Source organism: Xyrauchen texanus, chromosome 23, assembly GCF_025860055.1.
Source record: "Xyrauchen texanus isolate HMW12.3.18 chromosome 23, RBS_HiC_50CHRs, whole genome shotgun sequence".
Lineage (NCBI taxonomy): Eukaryota > Metazoa > Chordata > Actinopteri > Cypriniformes > Catostomidae > Xyrauchen > Xyrauchen texanus.
Genome location: NC_068298.1, coordinates 35764867 through 35785834, shown reverse-complemented (window position 1 = coordinate 35785834; position 20968 = coordinate 35764867). Strand labels below are relative to the sequence as shown.

Here is a 20968-nt window from a genome sequence, read left to right as displayed (position 1 = left end):
ACTCTTGTTTATTTTTTTTCATTCCCAAATCTAAAGGCTCCTCTTACCCACATACAGTGAAGTTTACAATTTTGGTGTAATTTTAAAGGAAACTTACTTATTGTATAATTGATAATTATCAATAAATAATTGTTATTGTATGTGTTCAAACTACTGTAATAAACCCAAAAATAGGCCTTTATATATATATATATATGCATGTGTGTGAGAGTTTGATTTCAGGAAACATTTAAAAGGTATTACTATAAAACCAAAAGAAGGCAAAGTAGCCATTTAGACATTTAATGTCTCCAAAGTCCCTGGTTATCCAAAATGCAAAAACAAGCTATTACAAAGAATAATACACCAAAAATCATACTTTTACTATTTGGTATACATGACAACAGCATTTACAATGATTCCCAAACAGGATTTTTAAAATCTTTTCAAAGACACACAAAATATTATTAATGGGATATAGACGAAAATTAGACCTGAGACATGAAAATATTGAAGATGTTTTTATTTATAATATAACAAATGTATAAATTAATATAAAATGTAAAACAGTAATACTGTAACAATAATACAAAACTGGAGAATTATCTTTAGAACAAGCAAATGTCCAAAATATTGAATGAAAAAGACAGTAAACACAAACTTTGTGTTTGAAATGTAGCCTATATATTATATAATAATCTCTGCTCTAAAACGGCCTCAAAACTCTCTTTTGCTGCATGTTTTGCTCTTTTGGAGCCATATCGAGATAAATAATAAACTATAAAAAATGAAGTGTGCGTCTGTTTTCCTGTCTACCTGTCTGTTTTTCTATCTCTCTGTCCGTCGTCAGGCAAGTACAACCTTCAGACATCAAGCTTTTAAAACGATTTAAAACTTCCTAGGCTTGTTCAAGCCAAATTTACAGTTAGTCTTGACACAATTTACTGATCTAGTTTCTATCTATACAACACCATTAAATAATACACGTTTAAAAGTGTTTGTTGAATGCTTTAATGCAAAAGCGAGTTCAAGCCGAAGCTTCGAAGTTCAAATGCAAGTATGCGTTGCATTGGACGACAATACTTCTCGGTTTCCGTACTCTGTGGACTTTGTTCAGAGCTGCACGTTTGACTTGGCTTGTCATTCACGCTGCAGTAGTTGTATTATGACACTCACAATGAACAAATTAATTCGTTTACGAAGCGTCTTGCGGAAATCCTTATTTCACACGGAGCACTTTTTCTCTTTGAAAAACCAACTTCCGGTGAGTTGATCTTCTTTAACAATTTAATCGTCGTTACTGTGACACTACTGACATTATTTAATTTTGTGCACGTCACCAAATGTAAAAGTAATTCCATAGATAAAGGAAATATTTTCAGACAAACGCCAGGGGTGTGTTGTGATAGGCGGTGGCAGTGAACGCCCCCCATTGTGAAACACGTTCATGTAACTCTGTTTTTTTGTTTGTACTCGTCAATGTCAGGAATTACAAAAGCATGTGAGCATTGCAAAAGATCTGCTGAGTTTAGAAATCAAAGTAGAAACTATTCAATTGTGTTGCAGGCTTACAGAATATTCCTAAAAATAATCCTAATAACGATGATCTATTCTAGTTCCAATGTTATGAATATGCCCTTGCATAGGGTTTATGATACTCAATTAAGCATGGAGTTGCCTTCTTCTAAATAAATGATGGATATAGGCATTTAGTGGATTTGGAACCTACCTGATGTAGATTTCAGAAGTATAGAGTTTGATCTTTGTATTTCAGTTGGGATAGCCTGTCTCATCTTGCAGAATGTGAACATTTGTGTTAATCTTTAACATTTGACAGCAGTTCGTTATAGAGGCTCTGGCTGAAACACATAACTTTTATTTTTCGTTTCTTTTTTAAAGTGACTTTTTAAAACTTGTTTCCCTTGTGAAACCTGCCATATCTAACATCTGTGGATTCTAATGATTGTGGATCGTTTACATCATATATTAAGTTCCACTCCAGTAACATCCCCAATAATATTATCTAGATAAAAAAGAGAGGATGATTTACATTTCAGCTAATCATTTAGATTCTATCAAGTGCAAATTTAGTGTCAAGAGTCAAGACAGAATGGTTGCAGTTCTGTTGCAGAAATGACCGCTTTGTGCCATTAACAGCTTGTTTTCTATTTCCTGAGCAGCCCAGTGCATCAATCTCCACTGGACCGCAGCAGCAGCACAGGACCTTCTACGAGTTCCGCACCTATTCAATCCAGCCCCATCTCAACACTGCCTTCCTCAAACTGACCAATGAGAAGATCCACCTGCGGACGGCCCACTCTGAACTCATTGGCTACTGGTCTGTGGAATATGGTGGTCTCAATCAAGTTTTCCACATCTGGAAGTATGGTGAGAACTTCAGCGTGGCTACTGAATTATTCTGTGTCAAATCTATGCTTTTTAGGGTTCTAATGCAAGCAAACACTTAAAATGATAGTACAATATTTACTCACCCTCATGCCATCCCAGATGTGTTTGACTTTCTTACTTCTGCTGAACACAAATAAGATTTGAAGAATAATATCTCAGCTCTGTTGGTCCATACAATGTGAAAGTGAATGGTGACCAGACATTTGAAGCACCATAAAGTACATAAAGGTAGCATGTACTCTTTTTTTTTAAATGTTGCCATTGCAGTCTTTAGGCATGATCATAATTTCAAGCTTGATTACACTTCCTTGTGCTTGACACATGCACAGAGCCCTAGATGGCGCTATAGGAAGTTTAATTGAGCTTGAAATCATGATCACCAAGGATACTGCCGATGTCAAGATTTATTGTGAAAAAGGAGTTCCATTTTTGGTCTGTTCTCATCCAAAACTGATTGAATCGCTTCTGAAGATATTGGTTCAGAAGTTGTATGGTTTACTTTTATACAGCTTTTATGTGTTTTTTGGAACTTTACATGTTTTTGGAGTCAGTTGAAAAAGTTAGAAAAAAATCCTTTGATATCTTGTAACAAAGATTTTACATTTCACAAATCTCCTAATTTTTACTTAATTTCTCATAGTTGTGAATGCAAAATTATACCTGAAAAACTTGACTTTCTTACAGTGGCAGATAAAGTAATAATATTGTAAATACTATAAATAATGCAGTAATTTAATTGCAACATGTAACATCCAAATAATCATTTCTGTCATTGCTGTGATGTTGTTTAGACAGTTACGCTCAGCGGGCATCTGTGCGGGCATCTCTGTCTCAGGACCCCGGCTGGATTGAGCAGTACATCTCTAAAGCAATGCCAATGCTGAGGTCTCAGGATAATGAAGTCACATACCTCGTACCCTGGAGCACAATTCAGAAGCCACCTAAAGAGGGAGGTGGGAATTACGTGCAATTCATCATCACAAACACTACCAGTCAAAAGTTTGGACATACTCCATTAATTAAAGTTTCTCATTATCTTAAAGGGATAGTTCACCTAAAAATTAAAATTCTCTCATTATTTACTCACCCTCATACCATTCCAGATGTGTTTGACTTTCTTTATTCTGCTACATGCAAACAAAGAATATTTCAGCTCTGTTGGTCCATACAATGCAAGTGAATGGTGACCAGAACTTTGAAGCTCCAAAAAGCACATAAATGAAACATAAAAGTAATCCATAAGACTCTTGTGGTTGAATACATGTCTTCTGAAGTGATATTATAGGTATGGGGGAGAAACAGTTCAATATTTAAGTCCTTTATTTGTGTGATAAATCTCCACCTTTGACCACCCCCAACCAGTAAGTGGCGAGATGCACGAAGAATGCGAATCGCCAAAAAACAAGAGAAGAATGCAGAAGTTAAAGTGGGGATTTATAGTAAAAAAGGACTTATCTATTGATCTGTTTCACACCCACACCTATCATATTGTTTCTGAAGACACGGATTAAACCACTGGAGTCTTATGGATTACTTTTATGCTGCCTTAATGTGCTTTTTGGACCTTCAAAGTTCTGGCCACCATTTACTTGCAACATATGGACCTGCAGAGCTGAGATATTCACCTAAAAATCAGAAAAAAAGACAGAAAGTCAAACTCATCTGTTATGGCATGAGGGTGAATAAATGATGAGAGAATTAAAATTTTTAGGTGAACTATCTCTTTAAAAAGTTTTGGTCTAAAGACAGAGGGTTTTAAAGTTAAATAATTATGACTGAAATTGTATTACTATGTAGTATAACTATATTAATAATAATATTATAATTATATAGAGTGCAGCAGTTAACAATTAAAGGTCTTCTTAATAGTCTACACATTTATGTAATTCTTTCCTATCTACTATACATAATGAAATATGTAGTTATAGAAAAAGTATTGCATCCCTTGTAATAACATTTATAATTTGTTCAATCATTCCAAACCAAGTCAAATTTAAAACCACAGTTGTTTTTTCCCCAGTGTGTCCAGATATTTCGATTTAGTTTTTGATCAAAAATGTTCATTTCGGTGCATTACCAAATGAAAGTTTAATTATCTATAGGAGTGTATGAGCTGGCCACCTTCCAGATGAAGCCGGGCGGCCCGGCGGTTTGGAGCGCGGCATTTCAGGCTGCAGTGGGGACCCACACTGGATCAGGGTACAGTCACTCAGTGGGGGTTTTTCACTCTGAATTTGGACAGCTCAATCAAGGTGAGTTTAGACAAGCAGCAGATATGTGTCTATACAATAATATAAATACAGTATATAAATAATATTAAATAAAAGTCTAGTGTGTCAAAAACACTAACAAACAGCATGTAAATATTACAAACTTTTTCTAAACATTATTCTGACATGTAATGTGTTTAATGTGCAGTGCATGTTTTATGGTGGTATGAGAGTGCAGACCAGCGAGCAGAGACTCGGCATAAATCTCATGGAGACGCCAGAGTGGTAGCAGCAGGTATATTAAATGGGGCTTATTACACCAGATGGTATCATACTGTCATTATGAGAGCATTCTGGGCAATTTTGCCTTGCCTTTGGAGTCTTGACATGACTATGATGTCATTTGATGAAACATAATTTTATCTCAATGTATTTATCTTCTGTTCTTTGATACTGATTTGAACAAAAGCACAAATTTAGATTTTTATTTTTTTTTTTACAAACAATTTATACAAATGTCTGCTCGTTTTTTTTTTTTTCCTGTCCTATGTGTACAAATAATGATTTAAACACTGCATGAAAAGTATCTTCACTTTTTACATATATTCTTTTTATTTCACTCATTTATGTTTTTTGTTTTTTTTTTCTGCAGTAAGGGAGAGTGCTGCATACCTGGTGTCACAGAAGAATAAACTCATGTTCCCCTGTGCTTTTTCACCCATCAAATAGCTTCCTAGTGGACAGTCCAAAACAGAAATGGACTGAATTTTCATTTATGCAGTAAAAGAGATCAAACACTGAACTTTGTCTGAACAGATAGACAGAAATGATAGCTGCTTTTGGGAGATGAATATGTTAGTAACTGAACAAAATATTCAGTTTATAGTCAGTTAAGCAGTGACACTTTGCTTCCTGTGAACTTAAGAGTCCTTTTAAGTATTACTTCTTTTTTTTTATCATTTATTCATGATGTTTTGTAGATTTTATTCACTTATTAAGTGTTGAGGATAATTCGCTCGCCTGAAGGTGAATTAATAAAATATCAAATCAAGTCTTCTTTTCCTTTAAGGGACTTCCAGACATTCCAGAAACTATTCCATCAATGTTATGTGTAACATGTCATGTCATCCCTTCTATACAAAACAATTCTTACATGCCAATAAAATCAACTTGAATTTCAGGTACATTTAGCAATGATATAATTGCATGAATTATTTGATGCTATATATGGTGTTTCTTTATATAGAACAGAAAAGACACTGCAAATAATTCACATCTCAATAACAGGTCAAACCAATATTAGAATTGTAGAATTGTCATCTTTTATTGTGTAAATACAGTAAGTGTACAAAGCAAGTAACAGACATTCCACAGCTGTAGATTTGAAATGTAAACAGGTATCAAATGAGAAATATCACTTGTATAGGGGTTTTTGATCTATCATTTCAGTTGAAAGACCAATCCAAAACTTGGCACTAAATAAAAATGGTGAATACATTGTCTGTGGAAAATCCAGTGCAAAGAGATGAACACAATTTGTCATTAAATTAAGTTCCAATTAACACAGTAAGTAAAGTGCTTGGACAAAACGCAGACTTCACTGTCGCCTTTCCCAATGAGATCCAAAAATACTGATTTTACAATCCACACCAAATGTATGGACAGATCACCTTTACTACACTGAACGGCCACTTGTACCAGAGAGCTGAGGTACAGAAGCCACATAATGGCTTTGTTTTAATTAGATTATTCAGTCAAGGTATTTATTACATAGTGTGGCAAAATATACTTTTTTTTTTTCTTCTTTGAAAAAAAACCTTTTTTTTTTGTTCTACACATACTCGAAGATTGTTTACTCCACTCTGATTGGCATGTACAAAGTTAATGTGAGGCACCCGTTGATAGAACAGCCTATAAAATAATGCCCCATTGGACTTACAAAAACATCTAAACAATTGTTCACTTATAATTAAAGACACATTACAAACAAAATCAATTGAACATAGAACAATTTGTTTTGCAGTTTAGCCCTTGGCCACACGATTATGATTCTTCAGCATGTAGTTTCCAGTCTTCTAGTATTAAGAAAATATAATACAAGGACACTGACCCTGAAATATTGATCATTGGCATTCAACCATCGGCTCAAATTATGTCACGTGATGAAATCAATGACACCTCCAAACAACTGTGCAAAATACACCAGAAATGATGGCAGATATTCAAGTTTAATGCTCTCATACATTGTAACCAACATTACATGGATTGAGCCACGCTAGAAACGAGATGGATCTTTTTAGTTTATTTGTATTGACTTGCACTGAGTATTTAGGCTGCATTATCTGCCTCTCGGCTGAGTAATGAAGGTATTTATCTTCAGGCAGAGGCCAGTACAGCAGAACTGCAGCACAAAGGCCACAAAAACATTGTGAAATATATGGAATCCATTGGCTCCAGTTAGCTTGTAGTGTAAAGAGACCTCAGCTCAAAGAAAGCTTTCTATTGGCTTCTCCATGTTGTCTTTGACAGACAGAGGGCTAAGTAAAGCCATGTTCACCTCTGTCGCTTTACGACGTATGGAGCTGTCTGAATGGTCATCACTTTGGTCCTTGGCAAAGTTAACAAATACCTGTTGATTAAGAAGAACAGAATTCAGTCAAAAGGGCATGTTAAACACTTTTGAGTCAAAATGGTAGTTTGTAGCATTTAACCCTTATGTTGTGTTCTGGTCTTTTTTTCTTTTTACACTTAATTCAACTGGAATGAAATGCCTTGACTTTGTTCACATATGGTATCTGAAATCACACAAAACATGTGACATTTTCTTTACATTTTATTGGTTTTATTTCACTTTGTTACACACTTGTGTTCCCAGTCAAAAATGGCCAGCCATTGGAAATGGATTCGACAACAAAATACAGAAATATTAAGTCTTCAGGAGCATCCCAATCCTTTACATGAGCACATATGTGGATGTGTGTTTGCATACACAAAGTCTTTGGACATGCGCACGCATGCACACACACACACACACACACACACAATGTGTGTTGAGCACCCATTTGTGCATTGTCTTTCCATGTTCACTCTTTGAGTAATATTCCAAGATCTACTAATCATATTATGTTGTGTTTGGGCTCATTTGAATCAGGATAGTCAGCTGTATGTTATGATATGTCATTGTCTATTTTATATGTATGTTTCAGGAAGTAATAAGGAAACAATTCCTGTTTATTATATTTATGTGTGTCAGTGGGAATTTTATTCACTAATACTCATAATAGTTAAACAAATTTGCTCATTGCATGCTACTAATTAAGTCCTTTCTTACGATATATAACACATGGCTAATCACATCTTCTTTTATGGTTTTACCAACTGAACACTCTGAATATTATTGTTGTGATAAATTTAAGCAAATAAGCAAATAAAAACAGCATTATTTATGAATTGGTAGGATATCAGCTATATGTATTGTCAAGTCCAGATTCTTAGCTTTAAAATGACACCTTTTTGTTCAGATCAAGCAAGTGGTTATTAATTTATTATAGCTCAGTTAAATTAATATCTATATATATATTTATTTTTTTTTTTCTATCTAAATGTGTTCAAATAAGAAGTACAAAAGCTTTGTTATAATTACAAAAAAAAACTAGATAGATAAAGTTTGTCAAAATTTGATGTTGACTTGCTAAGGCCTGGCCTGAAAGGTTAAACCAAGTTTTAAAAGCTTGAGGTTTTAGAAAGTGCAGTGTAGTTAGCTAGACAGCAATTAGCAATAATTTTTAAAATAAATAAATAAATGAGTGCACCTTTAAGAAACGTAAGCCCTGTTAGTAATGGCATTTTTTCCACTGAATATTCAGATTGTGTTGCAAATGCCCTTTCATGTTGTCTAATGAAAGTTGTGCCATAAACTTTACTTTGTAGTGTAGTGACCCCCAATAGGGGTCACTACTTGACACTCATGTTAAACCTGATGTGTTGTGCCTGTGATATTTTCAAAGATGAAACTGCCCCCTCACCTGGTCCAGAGTGGTCTGGGACACGGAGTAGTCCTCTATCCTAAGAAACTCTTTGTTCTTGGCAAGGATGCTGAAGATATGAGCGAGAGACGTGAGAGAGGAGGGAAGCTGGTATTGCAGCATGTTTCTGTGTTTCTCTTTCAGAGTGCTGCCCGGCAGCTCACTCTCAATGAAATTCATCACAGGCTGTAAGTCCGGGTCTGGCCCCGCTACCCTCAGAATGATGGTGTATCCATCCCCAAACCTGAAGGAAGAGGAAGCAGTGAGATGAGGAAAGAGCTAAATTGTAGCGTCACAGATATTCATCCTCAAATATTCTCTTAAAACTCTACTACAAATCTCTAAAAACTGCATGTCTATGGAAAGCCATGATTCACTTTACGGCAAATTTTCTTAGAAGTAAAAATATCTGCAGAACCTTTATTTCTTACAATGACCTGACAATGGAAGACTGAGGGGGTATTTTGTACAAATTACACACTGAAACATCATTTGTTTTTATAAACTGGCATTTATTATTTATTTATGAATTATTATTTGTGATCTCACCTGTTTTTCAGGTGCTGGACACTCCCCAGACAGCGGAACCTGCCGTTCACCATGATGGCCATTCTAGTGCACAGTGCTTCACATTCCTCCATACTGAAGGGGAACAGAGAAGAGGTTAGTATGGGAAAAAAATAACACAACAAAATTAGCAAAGCAATTCAAGCTGAATACACAATGACATTAAGCCACAATCCCACAACACAATGCATTTTGTTGCCGTAATTTAGTTGAGTTGTGGCTTAATATTGTTGTAATGTGGATTTTCTTTAGTGATGTACCTTAAAAGGATAGTTTACCCAAAAGTGAAGATTCTCTCATCATTTACTCACTCTACCCTCATGCCATTCCAGATTAGAGGTCTGCATGGGCCTTAAAATGAAACCCGAACCAGGCCCGTACCCAAGACCGTGTGGCCCGACCCCAGATTATAAGCCCGAACCCGAAATCGCTCATTATATTTATAATTTATTCTCATAGCAAGTACTGTTGCAATAGGCTATATTTTATGTAAGCGTATAGGCAGTTTTAACAAAGCATGGCATCTCCTGCGCGAGATGCTGAAAAACGTGACGAAAACATTTGTCCAGCATGTGTTTACAACACACGAATGCAAAAATACGTTTGGAGTGAACAGCCCCTAGCTCGTCCGTTCACGCGTGTCTGAGTGAGAGTGCATGCACGAAACAAGTTTGCCTGTTTTTTTTCCATTAATTATAAATCCAACATGAAGTCCTACTTGAAAAACTGACCCGAACCCGAACCCGGCCCGAAACCCGTCAGGTTCTTCTGGTTCGAGTAGAGTTGCAGTCCTCTATCCCAGATGTGTATGACTTTCTTTCTTCTGCAGAATGATTTTTAGAAAAAATATCTCAGCTCTGTAGGTCCATACAATGCATGTGAATGGTGACTAAACCTTTCTAGCTCCAAAAATCACATAAAGGACTCCAAAGGTTAAATCCATATCTCAAGAATCAATATAATAGGTGTGGGTGAGAAACAGAATAATATTTAAGTCCTGTTTTACTCTAAATTTCCACTTTTACTTTTACAACTGAAAGTCACATGTGGTGTTTAGTTTCACATTCACATCTGAAAGTGAATATAAAAGTGGAGATTTAGAGTAAAAAGGACACCTATTTTATCGCTTCTGAAGATATGTATTTAACCTTTGGAATCATATGGATTACTTTTATGCTGCCTTTATGTGATTATTGGAGCTACAAAGGTCTGATCACTAATCACTTGCATTGTATGGACCTACAGAGATGAATATTCCACTAAAAATCTTCATTTGTGTTCCGCAGAAAAAAGTCATACACATCTGAGATGGCATGAGGGTGAATAAATGGTCAGAATTTTCCGGTTTAATTTTGTTGTGGCTTAATTTCATGTGCTGTGATGTATCTCTCCCCAATTTGGAATGCCCAATTCCCAATGCGCTCTAAGTCCTCATGGTGGTGTAGTGATTCGTCTCAATCCGGGTGGCGGAGGACAAATCTCAGTTGCCTCCACATCTGAGACCGTCAGTCAATGCATCTTATCACATGGCTTGTTGTGTGTTACCGTGGAGACATAGTGGGTGTGGAGGCTATTCTCCGTGGCATCCACGCACAACTCACCACACAACCCACCAAGAGCGAACCTCACTATAGCCACCACGAGGAGGTTACCCCATGTGACTCTACCCTCCCTAGCAACCGGGCCAATTTAGTTGCTTAGGAGACCTGGCTGGAGTCACTCAGCACACCCTGGATTCGAACTTTCGACAGGGGTGTTAGTCAGCATCTTTACTCGCTGAGATACCCAGGCCCCGATTATTAAAGTGTTTTTTAATCTTTTATTTGCTTTGCTAATTTTTGCGCTTGACACTCCTGAGCCACCATACTGCCCCCTAGTGACATATGCCATTAAACCTTTGTGGACTTGAGGAATAACACTTGTTTGGAATAGCGGACTCGGCTAAATGGATAAAGAACACATTTTAATTTCACAGCTTTAATGAATGACATACAAATAGTACTTTGGACATGTCTCTTAAGTATTATGTAAATAAAGGCTTAGCTGTACAAGAGATTTCAGTCAGAATACCAAGTTTTTAGTGCAATAATGTAATGTATTGCCAACATGAAATGGTTTTTGCAACCCATTTTACTTTAATATTTGAGTAAATCTGGACATTCAACAAAGAAAATGTACTGTAGTATGGTACTTAATTGCATTTTTCTGACTGGATTACAAAAATGGACTTTATAAGGTGGTTGGAGGGGAGGAGTTGAAAAGAAAAGTTGTGTCAGAGATAGAAGTTACTGGATTTTGATGAAAGATATGTTTTTTATTTAATATATCATGCACAGATAAATCGTAAGTATATAATTGAAAGTAAATGGGGTCAATTTTGATATGTTGACATTGATGTTCCTTATTCAAAGTAGCACCATCTTTGACCATCTTTGGCATGCATGTTATAAAGCTGCATAACGCTCCCAGATCCCATCTGATTTTCTACATCTCATGTTGTCTGGAGTTGTTTTCGTATACTGAATGTTTTTAGAAAGATATTTCTTTTCAATATTTTGTCTGTGTGATGATCCAAAAGCACTTTAAACTGCAGTAAAGCCCATTGAAAAGAAACTGTACTTCAATCCCTCACAGCCTCTTTGTCACTTCCACCAAAAATCAAAGAAGGCGCTGCTGTGAATAAGGTCTATTATGCTTAGGAAAAGGAAATATCTGTTGAGTTTTACCTGTGTGAGGTAAGCACGACAGAGCGCCCCTCCTTGATGATGCTGTGAATGCAGTTCCACAATGCCCGCCGTGCCTTGGGGTCCATGCCAGTAGTGGGCTCGTCCTGCAATCAACAGCACAGCCAGAGTCAGATTCACCCATAGGTTCAGCAGGAAACACACACTGAACAGCAACACAAGCGGGAAGAAAGCCATGTCTTTCCCTCATACGTGTGTCGCACACTCAAATGAACCACAACACACTCGCTGACTCGTAATGTTCAACACGGGGGAATAAGCATTCTTATGTGTCCTTTGTGTAGTCAACCCACTATGAGGCCTCATACAAAGACGAAGGGGAAGGAGTTCAGTGTAATTCAGCTCTGGGGGAGTTATAATCCTGATCTCCATATACAATCAGAACAGGAAACCCAGCTGGGAGAGTAATCAAACAGTGGTTATATGATCCAAACTCATGTTGTTTTTGTTGATTAGTTTGCAGACATTCACCCAGGGAGGCACAAGATTTTGAGCCAGTTGTGTGTGTGTGTGTGTGTGTGTGAGCGTGTATTTATCACTTTGTGGGGACTGAATGTCCCCATAAGGATAGTAAAACCCGAAATATTTGACGTTGTGGGGACAATTTGACGGTCCCCATGAGGAAAACAGCTTATAAATCATACTAAATTATGTTTTTTGAAAATGTAAAAATGCAGAATGTTTTCTGTGAGGGTTAGGTTTAGGGGTAGAGGTAGGGTTAGGAGATAGAATATAAAGTTTGTACAGTATAAAAAAATTATGTCTATGGAATGTCTCCATAATACATGAAAACCCAACTTGTGTGTGTGTGTGTGTGTGTGTGCGTGTTTGGGGAAGTACACATACCAGGAAGACCACTGGTGGGGCTCCTATAAGAGAAATGGCAGTGGAGAGTTTGCGCATGTTGCCGCCACTGTAGCTTCCTGCTTTTTTGTCCACATACTTCACAAGGCCCAGTTTATGGATTCCCCACTCTGCCACCTGTTTAAGATGCAAGACGTCAGAAAAACCGGTTACACTATAACAGTACAAAAAAAAAAAACAGAAAATGCTTCCATACAGGGTGAATCAGTTCATATTTTACCCCAACATTAAAGTGAATAAGAAGCAATTATATTTTTTAATAAAGAAAAAAAAGCCTAGTTTAGGACCATTGTGATTTATTTTTTTTGCATTGTGATATTATTTGCTTGACATTAAGAATATTAATTGTCAATACCCGAATATTACTACTATAATGCATCTGCATGCTTTACTTTGTGATTTTCACTATTAAGCCCTGTGTATACTTTCAAATTGACTTGAACGTTCAGCATCTGCGTACAGTCGAACACAAGCCTGTCAAACTAAACTCCATATAACTGTGCGCTCATACACAGGCAAAAGCTATGAGACACCAGACCAGTCGTGTCTCTCTACATTAGGGTCAAGCAGGGCTAAGCCCCACCAGAGGTGGCGCTGTTGTGCAAATTGAATGGCATCATCATACATTTATTTTAAGTAATTCAATATTTTCCACAAATTTATTATACAAGAAAAGTATATATTATTTTGATAAATTATATTATTATTAAGGTATGTTGCATAAAAGCCATTTAATCATTCTCATTTGCTATGAAGGGCTAGCACTTCATCCCCAATGTTCATCAATGTAGATCTGGAGAACGTCATGCACATGTGCAATGAGTGTTCAACGATGGGCCGAGGGGCTAATTTGCCTTCGCCCTTAAGCCAATCAAAAGCTTTGATCATATTTAGGTCAAGCTGTTGGCATGAGAATCGGAAGTTACCGTTCATCATTTCAATGAATTGTATGCCATTGCATTGAGGTGTTGTGTTGTTGGTGCATTGGTTTGAATTAGATTACAATGACTAATACATATTGGAAGTCTGTCCTCGTTTTGATTCATTTTTGTTATGCTGTTCATTCAAATTAGTGAGATAATATGCACACCCTTTGACAATATGCCTGTTTGTGGTTTACTTTCATGGTCACATGAGTTTTTTGATGTGGATGTGCATGTGTTAGTGGGGTTTTGTGTTGAGATTAAATCATTAGGGATGTTTGTGTGGTATCATGTTCAGAGATTGCACTAGAAAAAAGTATTTATTCATCACTCTCTGTAAAATTGTTATTTTTATCAGTCATACTTGTTTTCATTTGATAAGTACTAGGGCATTGAGGGACGTAGCATCCATTATAATGGCACATTTAGTTGAAGTCAGAAGTTTACATACACCTTAGCCAAATACATTTAAACTCAGTTTTTCACAATTCATGACATTTAATCGTAGAAAACATTCCCTGTCTTAGCTCAGTTAGGATCACTACTTTATTTAAAAATATTTAAAGATGTAAAATGTCAGAATAATAGTAGACAGAATTATATATTTCAGCTTTTATTTCTTTCATCATATTCCCAGTGGGTCAGAAGTTTACATACACTTTGTATGCGTCTCCATGGTGTATATACTTGCATACTATTGTTTGTACAGATGAAAGTGGTATGTTCAAGTGTATGGATATTGCAGCATGAGAGACTCTGGCATGGCTGTAATCTGTTCGAGGAACTCTGGCTCAGCGGCAGCCATGTCGAGGAACTCTGGCTTGTGATGTGTTGCCGCTAGCTTTTGTGTGTTATCCTCCATGTACAGCAATGACAGCTTTGCAGATCCTTGGCATTCTAGCTGTCAGTTTGTCCAGATACTCCAGATAGGTGGCATTTGACCTCACGCTTCCTGAAGCACTTGCCATAGATGTGGCTGTCTTGTCGGGCACTTCTCACGCACCTTACAGTCTAGCTGATCCCACAAAAGCTCAATGGGGTTAAGATCCATAACAATCTTTTCCAATTATCTGTTGTACAATGTCTGTTTCTTTGCAATTCTTCCCATAAGGCCTGAGCACCTGAGTCTTGTCTTTACTGTTGTACATGAAACTGTTGTTGAGCGGGTAGAATTCAATGAAGCTGTCAGCTGAGGACATGCGAGGCGTCTATTTCTCAAACTAGAGACTCTGATGAACTTATCCTCTTGTTTAGTTGTACTTCTGGTTTTCCACATCTCTTTCTGTTCTTGTTAGAGCCAGTTGTGCTTTGTCTTTGAAGACTGTAGTGTACACCTTTGTATGAAATCTTCAGTTTTTTGGCAATTTCAAGCATTGTATAGCCTTCATTCCTCAAAACAATGATTGACTGATGAGTTTCTAGAGAAAGTTGTTTCTTTTTTGCCATTTTTGACCTAATATTGACCTCAAAACATGCCAGTCTATTGTATACTGTGGCAGCTCAAAAACAAACACAAAGACAATGTTAAGATTCATTTAACGAACCAAATCACTTTCAGTTGTGTTTGATATAATGGCAAGTGATTTTCTAGTATCAAATGATCAAAATAAATAGAATTGAACTTTTAACAACCTAAAACACCAACTGAACTAATCAATATGTAAATATTGCATAGTTTGACTTTAATTGATTGCCATCTCAATTTATTTTAGCACCATAGGCAAATTTATGCACTATACATTTGCAGATAAAGAAGCTCAGCAAACACGAACAGAGAGAGGTTTTGAAATTTTGCCATGGAGCGGACACAGAGCGGGGTTTCTCTAATCCAGGAGTATGGAGCGAGTGAGGAGTGGGAAATGGACAAACCGGAGTGGAGCTTGAGCTGAGTGATTAAAGAACGCTTTAAGCACGGAGGGACAATTGTTGCCGCTTCACTCCACTCACATACTCTGGTGCATGAACATTCCACACTCCATTACGACGGTTGAAATAGTGCATCTTCCGGGCACTTAAAGTACATTTATTTTTTGCTGCATTTTCAGTGTTAACATACTACTCGCACTACTTACAATAACTGAGCATTTCGAAAACGCTTTCCATTGCCGCATACTTTGGAAAACTATGGCGTTAGGAAACTGAAAACGTTTTATTTTTTCAAACGAAAATGGATTAGTGTGGATGTGGCATTCTTTCTATGTTCTGCTCACCTCACAAACCTCCTCCTCAGGTACACCGCGCAGGATGGCATAGAACTCCAAGTGTTCCCGTCCTGTTAGCAGGTCATTGATGGCATCAAACTGAGGGCAGTAGCCCATGTTCTGATGTACTTCATCTATCTCCCTGAGTATACTAGACATCAAAAAGAGTTGAGTCACCAAAATGATACAACCAAAAATGTGTCAACGACAAATGGACAAACATACAGTACCTCTTCCCTGCTAGGAATGCTTCTCCATTGGTGACCACAGAGTCACCGGTTAGCATTTTAAAGGTACTTGTCTTTCCAGCTCCGTTAACACCGAGCAGACCAAAACACTGAAATAAGAATGCAATAGCCATCAGTTTGTGGTCTTACAGCAGTCAACAAGAAGAGTGATTAATTTGGATGTCTGATCACGAGGCAGCTGTCATTACCTCTCCTGGAGGAATGCCCACACACAGACGATCAACAGCAGGCTTCTGTTTCCTCTTGTACACCTGTTAGACAAAATTATAAAATAATAATTTTTTTGGGCTTTGTATCAGGAGATGACAGGGAATGATATGGAGAACAGGGGAGGAATGGGATCAGGACAGGATGCAGTTCAGGTTGAAACCTACATCACCCATGTGAGCACCACAGCTAGACCACGGCTCTGATGAGATGATATCATGCATTTGTACCTAATTTAATAATTTATTGTATCTTTTCTTTGTACCTAATTTAATAATTTATTGTATCTTTTCTTTGTACCTAATTTAATAATTTATTGTATCTTTTCTAGCTTAAAGTCATTCAGATGTTCCGATATACTTGGGTGAAGATTTCTTCTCACCTTTGTGAGTTGTCGGAGTTCCAGAATGCATCCTTGGCCAGCTCCACTCATGATCCTTTGCCTCTCTCTGGCAACATCCTCATCTTCTTCTCCAATTGGACTCAACTTAGCACTTAAAGACCTGCGAGAATCATTCAACCACTTATTTTAGCTCTTCTAGATCTTCAAGAGCAACTATGATATCTGCAAATTATATTAATTCCTTTGCAATTTATATGAACAAAATTGGTTTGTTTCAGAGAATAATGGGTTTTGAAATTGGTTTCATATATCGATGATGCTTACTTGGGTTTGAAGAAAAATCGGTACTGGATAAGGACCGTGATGATGAAGAAGACCACTCCTTCCACTGCCATGGCGAAAAGATTCTTGCCCACCATGTCCCACTCGAGTGGAGAACGGAAACTGTTTTCACCTGATAAAAGACAACGAAGTTCAATATCCTACATAGAGTTTATAACCATTACCATGACAAGACTTTGCAGTAGCTACAGCTAAACCATAGTACTTAGGTCAAGTAACTCAGGTCAGACTTTGAACTTCATTGCTATAATTCTCAAAAGAACTGAATTTGCATCCAAGTATCTAGAAACTAGGATTTAGAGTGTAAGTAAGCTAATCTTACCAAATCTCTCCAGAGCGTCAGCCATGGCCTGATTCTTGACCATGTCGATGAGACCTCGACCCAGACAGAAATGGGGGAAGATTAGCAACACGTTCTTCAGGATGTCGTTGATGCCACCAATCTCCTGAAGACAAGAGATGTGCACAAATGAGAACTTGCTGGTGATATCACAATTACCAAATAAAACAGTGGGAACGCATTAGGAACAGACCAATAAATTAATTTCTTACATTATTTCCAAACAGTTCCATTACAAAAGTGGACACACTGCCATTGATCCCAATGAGGATGTTGACGCTAGTGAGAACCACATAAGCAGTGCTGGGGATTTTGAATAAGAATGAAGCTGGGTACATGAGGGGAGTAATGGACCATCTGAGAAGAGACAAGGATAAGAATTTATCATCAAGAAATCAGTTATGTAATGCAAAATAGCATGGAACTACATAGTCAAACTGTCATGGAGACATGGGGGTGAGCTCTTTTAACCATGGGAAGACTATAACATTTTGTCAGCGGGTTTTGCATGAGAAAACACTACATGATTGTTGAAATAGATGCATATGAATGCCTTGATCTCTCTTACTTACCCATAAAGAAGCAGCAATAGGGCAAGAACTGGTAGGTTGGTGGAAGAGACGTAAGCTTTTTGTTGGAAGCACACAAAGATCAGGATGACAAGAGTTGCAGGAACAACATAATTGCACTGTAAACAAACACAAGTATGAATTAGATGGGGACTTGGGTTAGTAGCTGAGTAGGTGAACTCTGGGGAGAGGTGCATTATCTGATATGAAAGAGGAGCAGACACTCACCATGTCCCAGAGAAAGTTGGCCAGCCAGTAGAGGAATGGCTGAACTCCACTGATAAACTGCATATGCTTAGCCTTATTCACACGCTCCTGAATGAGGAAGACAACGAAGCTAGCTGGTACGAAGGACATGGCGAAGATGACGCAGATGGAAACCAACACGTCCACTGAGGTAGTCATCCTGAAAAGACATGAAGTAGAATTTAAATTTCAGCAAACAGAAAATACATTTGCATTATTTATTTATAGTTGTGTCAATTCTTACAGTGCCACTTGAGAAAGCTGCTCCTTGGTCAGATTGAGCGGATGGTTGAAGGCAGTCATGCCAAATGTGTGGGGGTCTTTGCCAGGTGGTAAGTTGGCACGCAAGATACCATTATTCATGACATTGAGGAAGGCTCCAATGCTGTGCCAGCCCTTGTTATTGAACCATATCTGAAAATAATGACATAAAGCAATGAGGATCACTTTGATTCAAGGGCGAAATTACTTTTGGGTGGGTCTCAATAAAATGAATGGTCCAAGTTTTCCCCAAAAATCAGGATTTTTTTTTCTTTTTTTACTATGTTATTAATATATTTGAAGTCATAGAATAATCTCTAATATTCTGGTGGGCAGGCCCACCTAGCCCATCCTTGGCTATGCCACTGCTTAGACTCACTGTTAGAATTCCAAATACAAGAGATATGCTGTAAATCAATTTAAAATCAACATGAATTCAGTGTTCACAGCCCATTTTACTGCCTTTGTGATGCACTGAAAAGGATGAAACAGGATATTCAACAAATAAATAATGTAAGGCACAACTTCACGATTTGATCAAGTATTGATTGGAGCATGGAAAGTGGCAGGAGGTTGAAAAATAAGAGGGCTTGGTGATGCCAAATGAAAAGAAAAGTATTTTTAGAGGCAAAGCATGTTATTATATTTTGATGAAATATTACGAAGTGAAACATTTGCTCCTTTTGGAATAACATGCACTAGGCTTGGGATTGATGCCTTTTTCAATTATCAATATATATATATATGTATGTATGTATTGTTTCAGATATAAATAGGGCTAATCGTTGCACAATGATTTTTGTTTCCTCATACATGTTTCTCAACACAACTTTGGTATAGTAAGAGCGGCAAGGTAAATTAAAGGGGGTATCTAGCAGACGACATGACGCTTTATAAAATAAAACAATTATTTTCTATGAAGGTATGCTCAGCTATGACTCTGGAGGTCACTCCACATGATATGTTATATCACCCCCTTGTTGTCTCCCAGCGCTATTACGCCAGACTACATTAAACGGAAGGCCAACTCACAGTGAATTGGAAAGCACAGAAATTAAGCTTCTAATTTAATTGTCGTCTAATGTTAATATATCACTAAAATAATTATCGAGAAACTAATGTTCTGATCAATAATTGAATCATCAATATTACATGGCATTCCTAACATGCACTGATGAATTGTTCACAAGAAGACCAGGAACATGTATTAAGAAAGTAAATGCTGTTGGGTCAATTTTGATTGAAGTGTTCAAATACAGCTGGACACTCACCTTGACATTATTCTTAGTGTCCAGCCCATTGATGAAAGTGGACAGACTGTTCAGAAAACGGTCCGCTGCTGAGCCTGAGTTCTGAAGGTGTATGAGAAGTAATACATTATGCACATTATTCCCGAGAGCTGTATGATTCATATTGAAAGAGTCAATGTTTTGGCTTACCTTCCCCAGCTGGAAGATCTCCCTGATTCGAGAGATGGCATCATCAATCTCCTCAGCAGGAGGAAGTACCTGAGTGCTTCTGGCACCCAATGAAAATCCACCATACCTGAATTCATTCACCCAGATCTTGTTTTTCAAGCTATATATAAAAACAAAACAAAAATAAAATTTTTTATTAATTTAATGTATATAATTAAAAACCAAAACTCACTGCTGAACTTTTGGTTTATATGGGCCACTATCAAGTTACCTTTTGCCAATGATCTGGGCGTAGGTCTTCACTAGATAGTCTGAGATGTTTCGTCCTGTCAGATTTTGGAGTGTTTCGGTTTCGCTGATCTTCATCTGGGGAGGTGGCAGTCCACCAGCGCCAGCAGGGCATTCTGGGAGCATCTTCTTCTTACCATTACAGCTGCATTCACAAGCAGGTGATGGGTTGTCCATGGTCCAGTTTGCCATTCTGAAAATGTCACTTACACTCTCCGTAACCTCTGGTATAAACCAGTCCTCATCACCCATTGTACAGGAAGCATCACTAGACACCAATGCAGAAAACAAGATTAATTTTCCAGAATTGAAAACTATCAGCAGAAGTTCAATAAAATCAGGGTTCCCACACATTTTCACCATTTATTTTCCATGACTTATCTAGTTGCTGGATGAGCATTTATTTAGAAAATAATAATCATAATACAGGTGAAACTCGAAAAATTTGAATATTGTGCAAAAGTTCATTAATTTCAGTAATTCAACTTAAAAGGTGAAACTAATATATTATATAGACTCATTACAAGCAAAGTAAGATATTTCAAGCCTTTATTTGATATAATTTTGATGATTATGGCTTACAGGTTATGAAAACCCCAAATTCAGAATCTCAGAAAATTAGAATATTACATGAAATCAATAAAAAAAAAGGATTTTAAATACAGAAATGTCGGCCCTCTGAAAAGTATAATCATGCATATGTACTCAGTACTTGGTTTGGGCCCCTTTTGCATTAATTACTGCCTCAATGCGGCGTGGCATGGATGCTATCAGCCTGTGGCAC

At 37.2% G+C, this 20968-nt stretch overlaps 2 protein-coding genes across 2 annotated transcripts in view; one reads left to right on the top strand and one right to left on the bottom strand.

The window, feature by feature from the left end:
- The first annotated feature begins 1071 nt into the window (after positions 1 to 1071).
- On the top strand, positions 1072 to 5769 carry LOC127663333 (protein NipSnap homolog 3A-like). Its single transcript, XM_052154867.1, has 6 exons — positions 1072 to 1243; positions 2160 to 2367; positions 3180 to 3341; positions 4491 to 4640; positions 4807 to 4893; positions 5251 to 5769. The coding sequence occupies exons 1-6, from the start codon at positions 1145 to 1147 to the stop codon at positions 5325 to 5327; spliced, it is 783 nt and encodes a 260-aa protein (XP_052010827.1). The 5' UTR covers positions 1072 to 1144; the 3' UTR covers positions 5328 to 5769.
- A 196-nt stretch (positions 5770 to 5965) lies between these two features.
- The window catches only part of LOC127663478 (phospholipid-transporting ATPase ABCA1-like), a 45273-nt gene continuing 30270 nt past the window's right edge, over positions 5966 to 20968 (bottom strand). Inside the window, exons 29-46 of the mRNA XM_052155078.1 lie at positions 20168 to 20452; positions 19918 to 20056; positions 19750 to 19830; positions 18462 to 18631; positions 18200 to 18377; positions 17975 to 18090; positions 17615 to 17759; positions 17385 to 17508; positions 17045 to 17174; positions 16760 to 16880; positions 16359 to 16421; positions 16153 to 16259; positions 15932 to 16073; positions 12781 to 12915; positions 11917 to 12020; positions 9173 to 9265; positions 8624 to 8867; positions 5966 to 7227 (exon numbers count right to left, since the gene is read on the bottom strand). Of these exons, the coding sequence (XP_052011038.1) occupies positions 7084 to 7227; positions 8624 to 8867; positions 9173 to 9265; positions 11917 to 12020; positions 12781 to 12915; positions 15932 to 16073; positions 16153 to 16259; positions 16359 to 16421; positions 16760 to 16880; positions 17045 to 17174; positions 17385 to 17508; positions 17615 to 17759; positions 17975 to 18090; positions 18200 to 18377; positions 18462 to 18631; positions 19750 to 19830; positions 19918 to 20056; positions 20168 to 20452 (2521 nt within the window). The 3' untranslated portion in view covers positions 5966 to 7083. The remainder of the gene's footprint in view (positions 7228 to 8623; positions 8868 to 9172; positions 9266 to 11916; positions 12021 to 12780; positions 12916 to 15931; positions 16074 to 16152; positions 16260 to 16358; positions 16422 to 16759; positions 16881 to 17044; positions 17175 to 17384; positions 17509 to 17614; positions 17760 to 17974; positions 18091 to 18199; positions 18378 to 18461; positions 18632 to 19749; positions 19831 to 19917; positions 20057 to 20167; positions 20453 to 20968) is intronic.

Bases quoted from the DNA above. Each gene is read 5' to 3' on its own strand.
- LOC127663333 (XM_052154867.1), top strand. From the start codon at position 1,145: ATGACACTCACAATGAACAAATTAATTCGTTTACGAAGCGTCTTGCGG. The intron at 1,244-2,159 runs GTGAGTTGATCT...TTTCCTGAGCAG, and splicing joins CTTTGAAAAACCAACTTCCG to CCCAGTGCATCAATCTCCAC. The intron at 4,641-4,806 runs GTGAGTTTAGAC...TTTAATGTGCAG, and splicing joins ATTTGGACAGCTCAATCAAG to TGCATGTTTTATGGTGGTAT.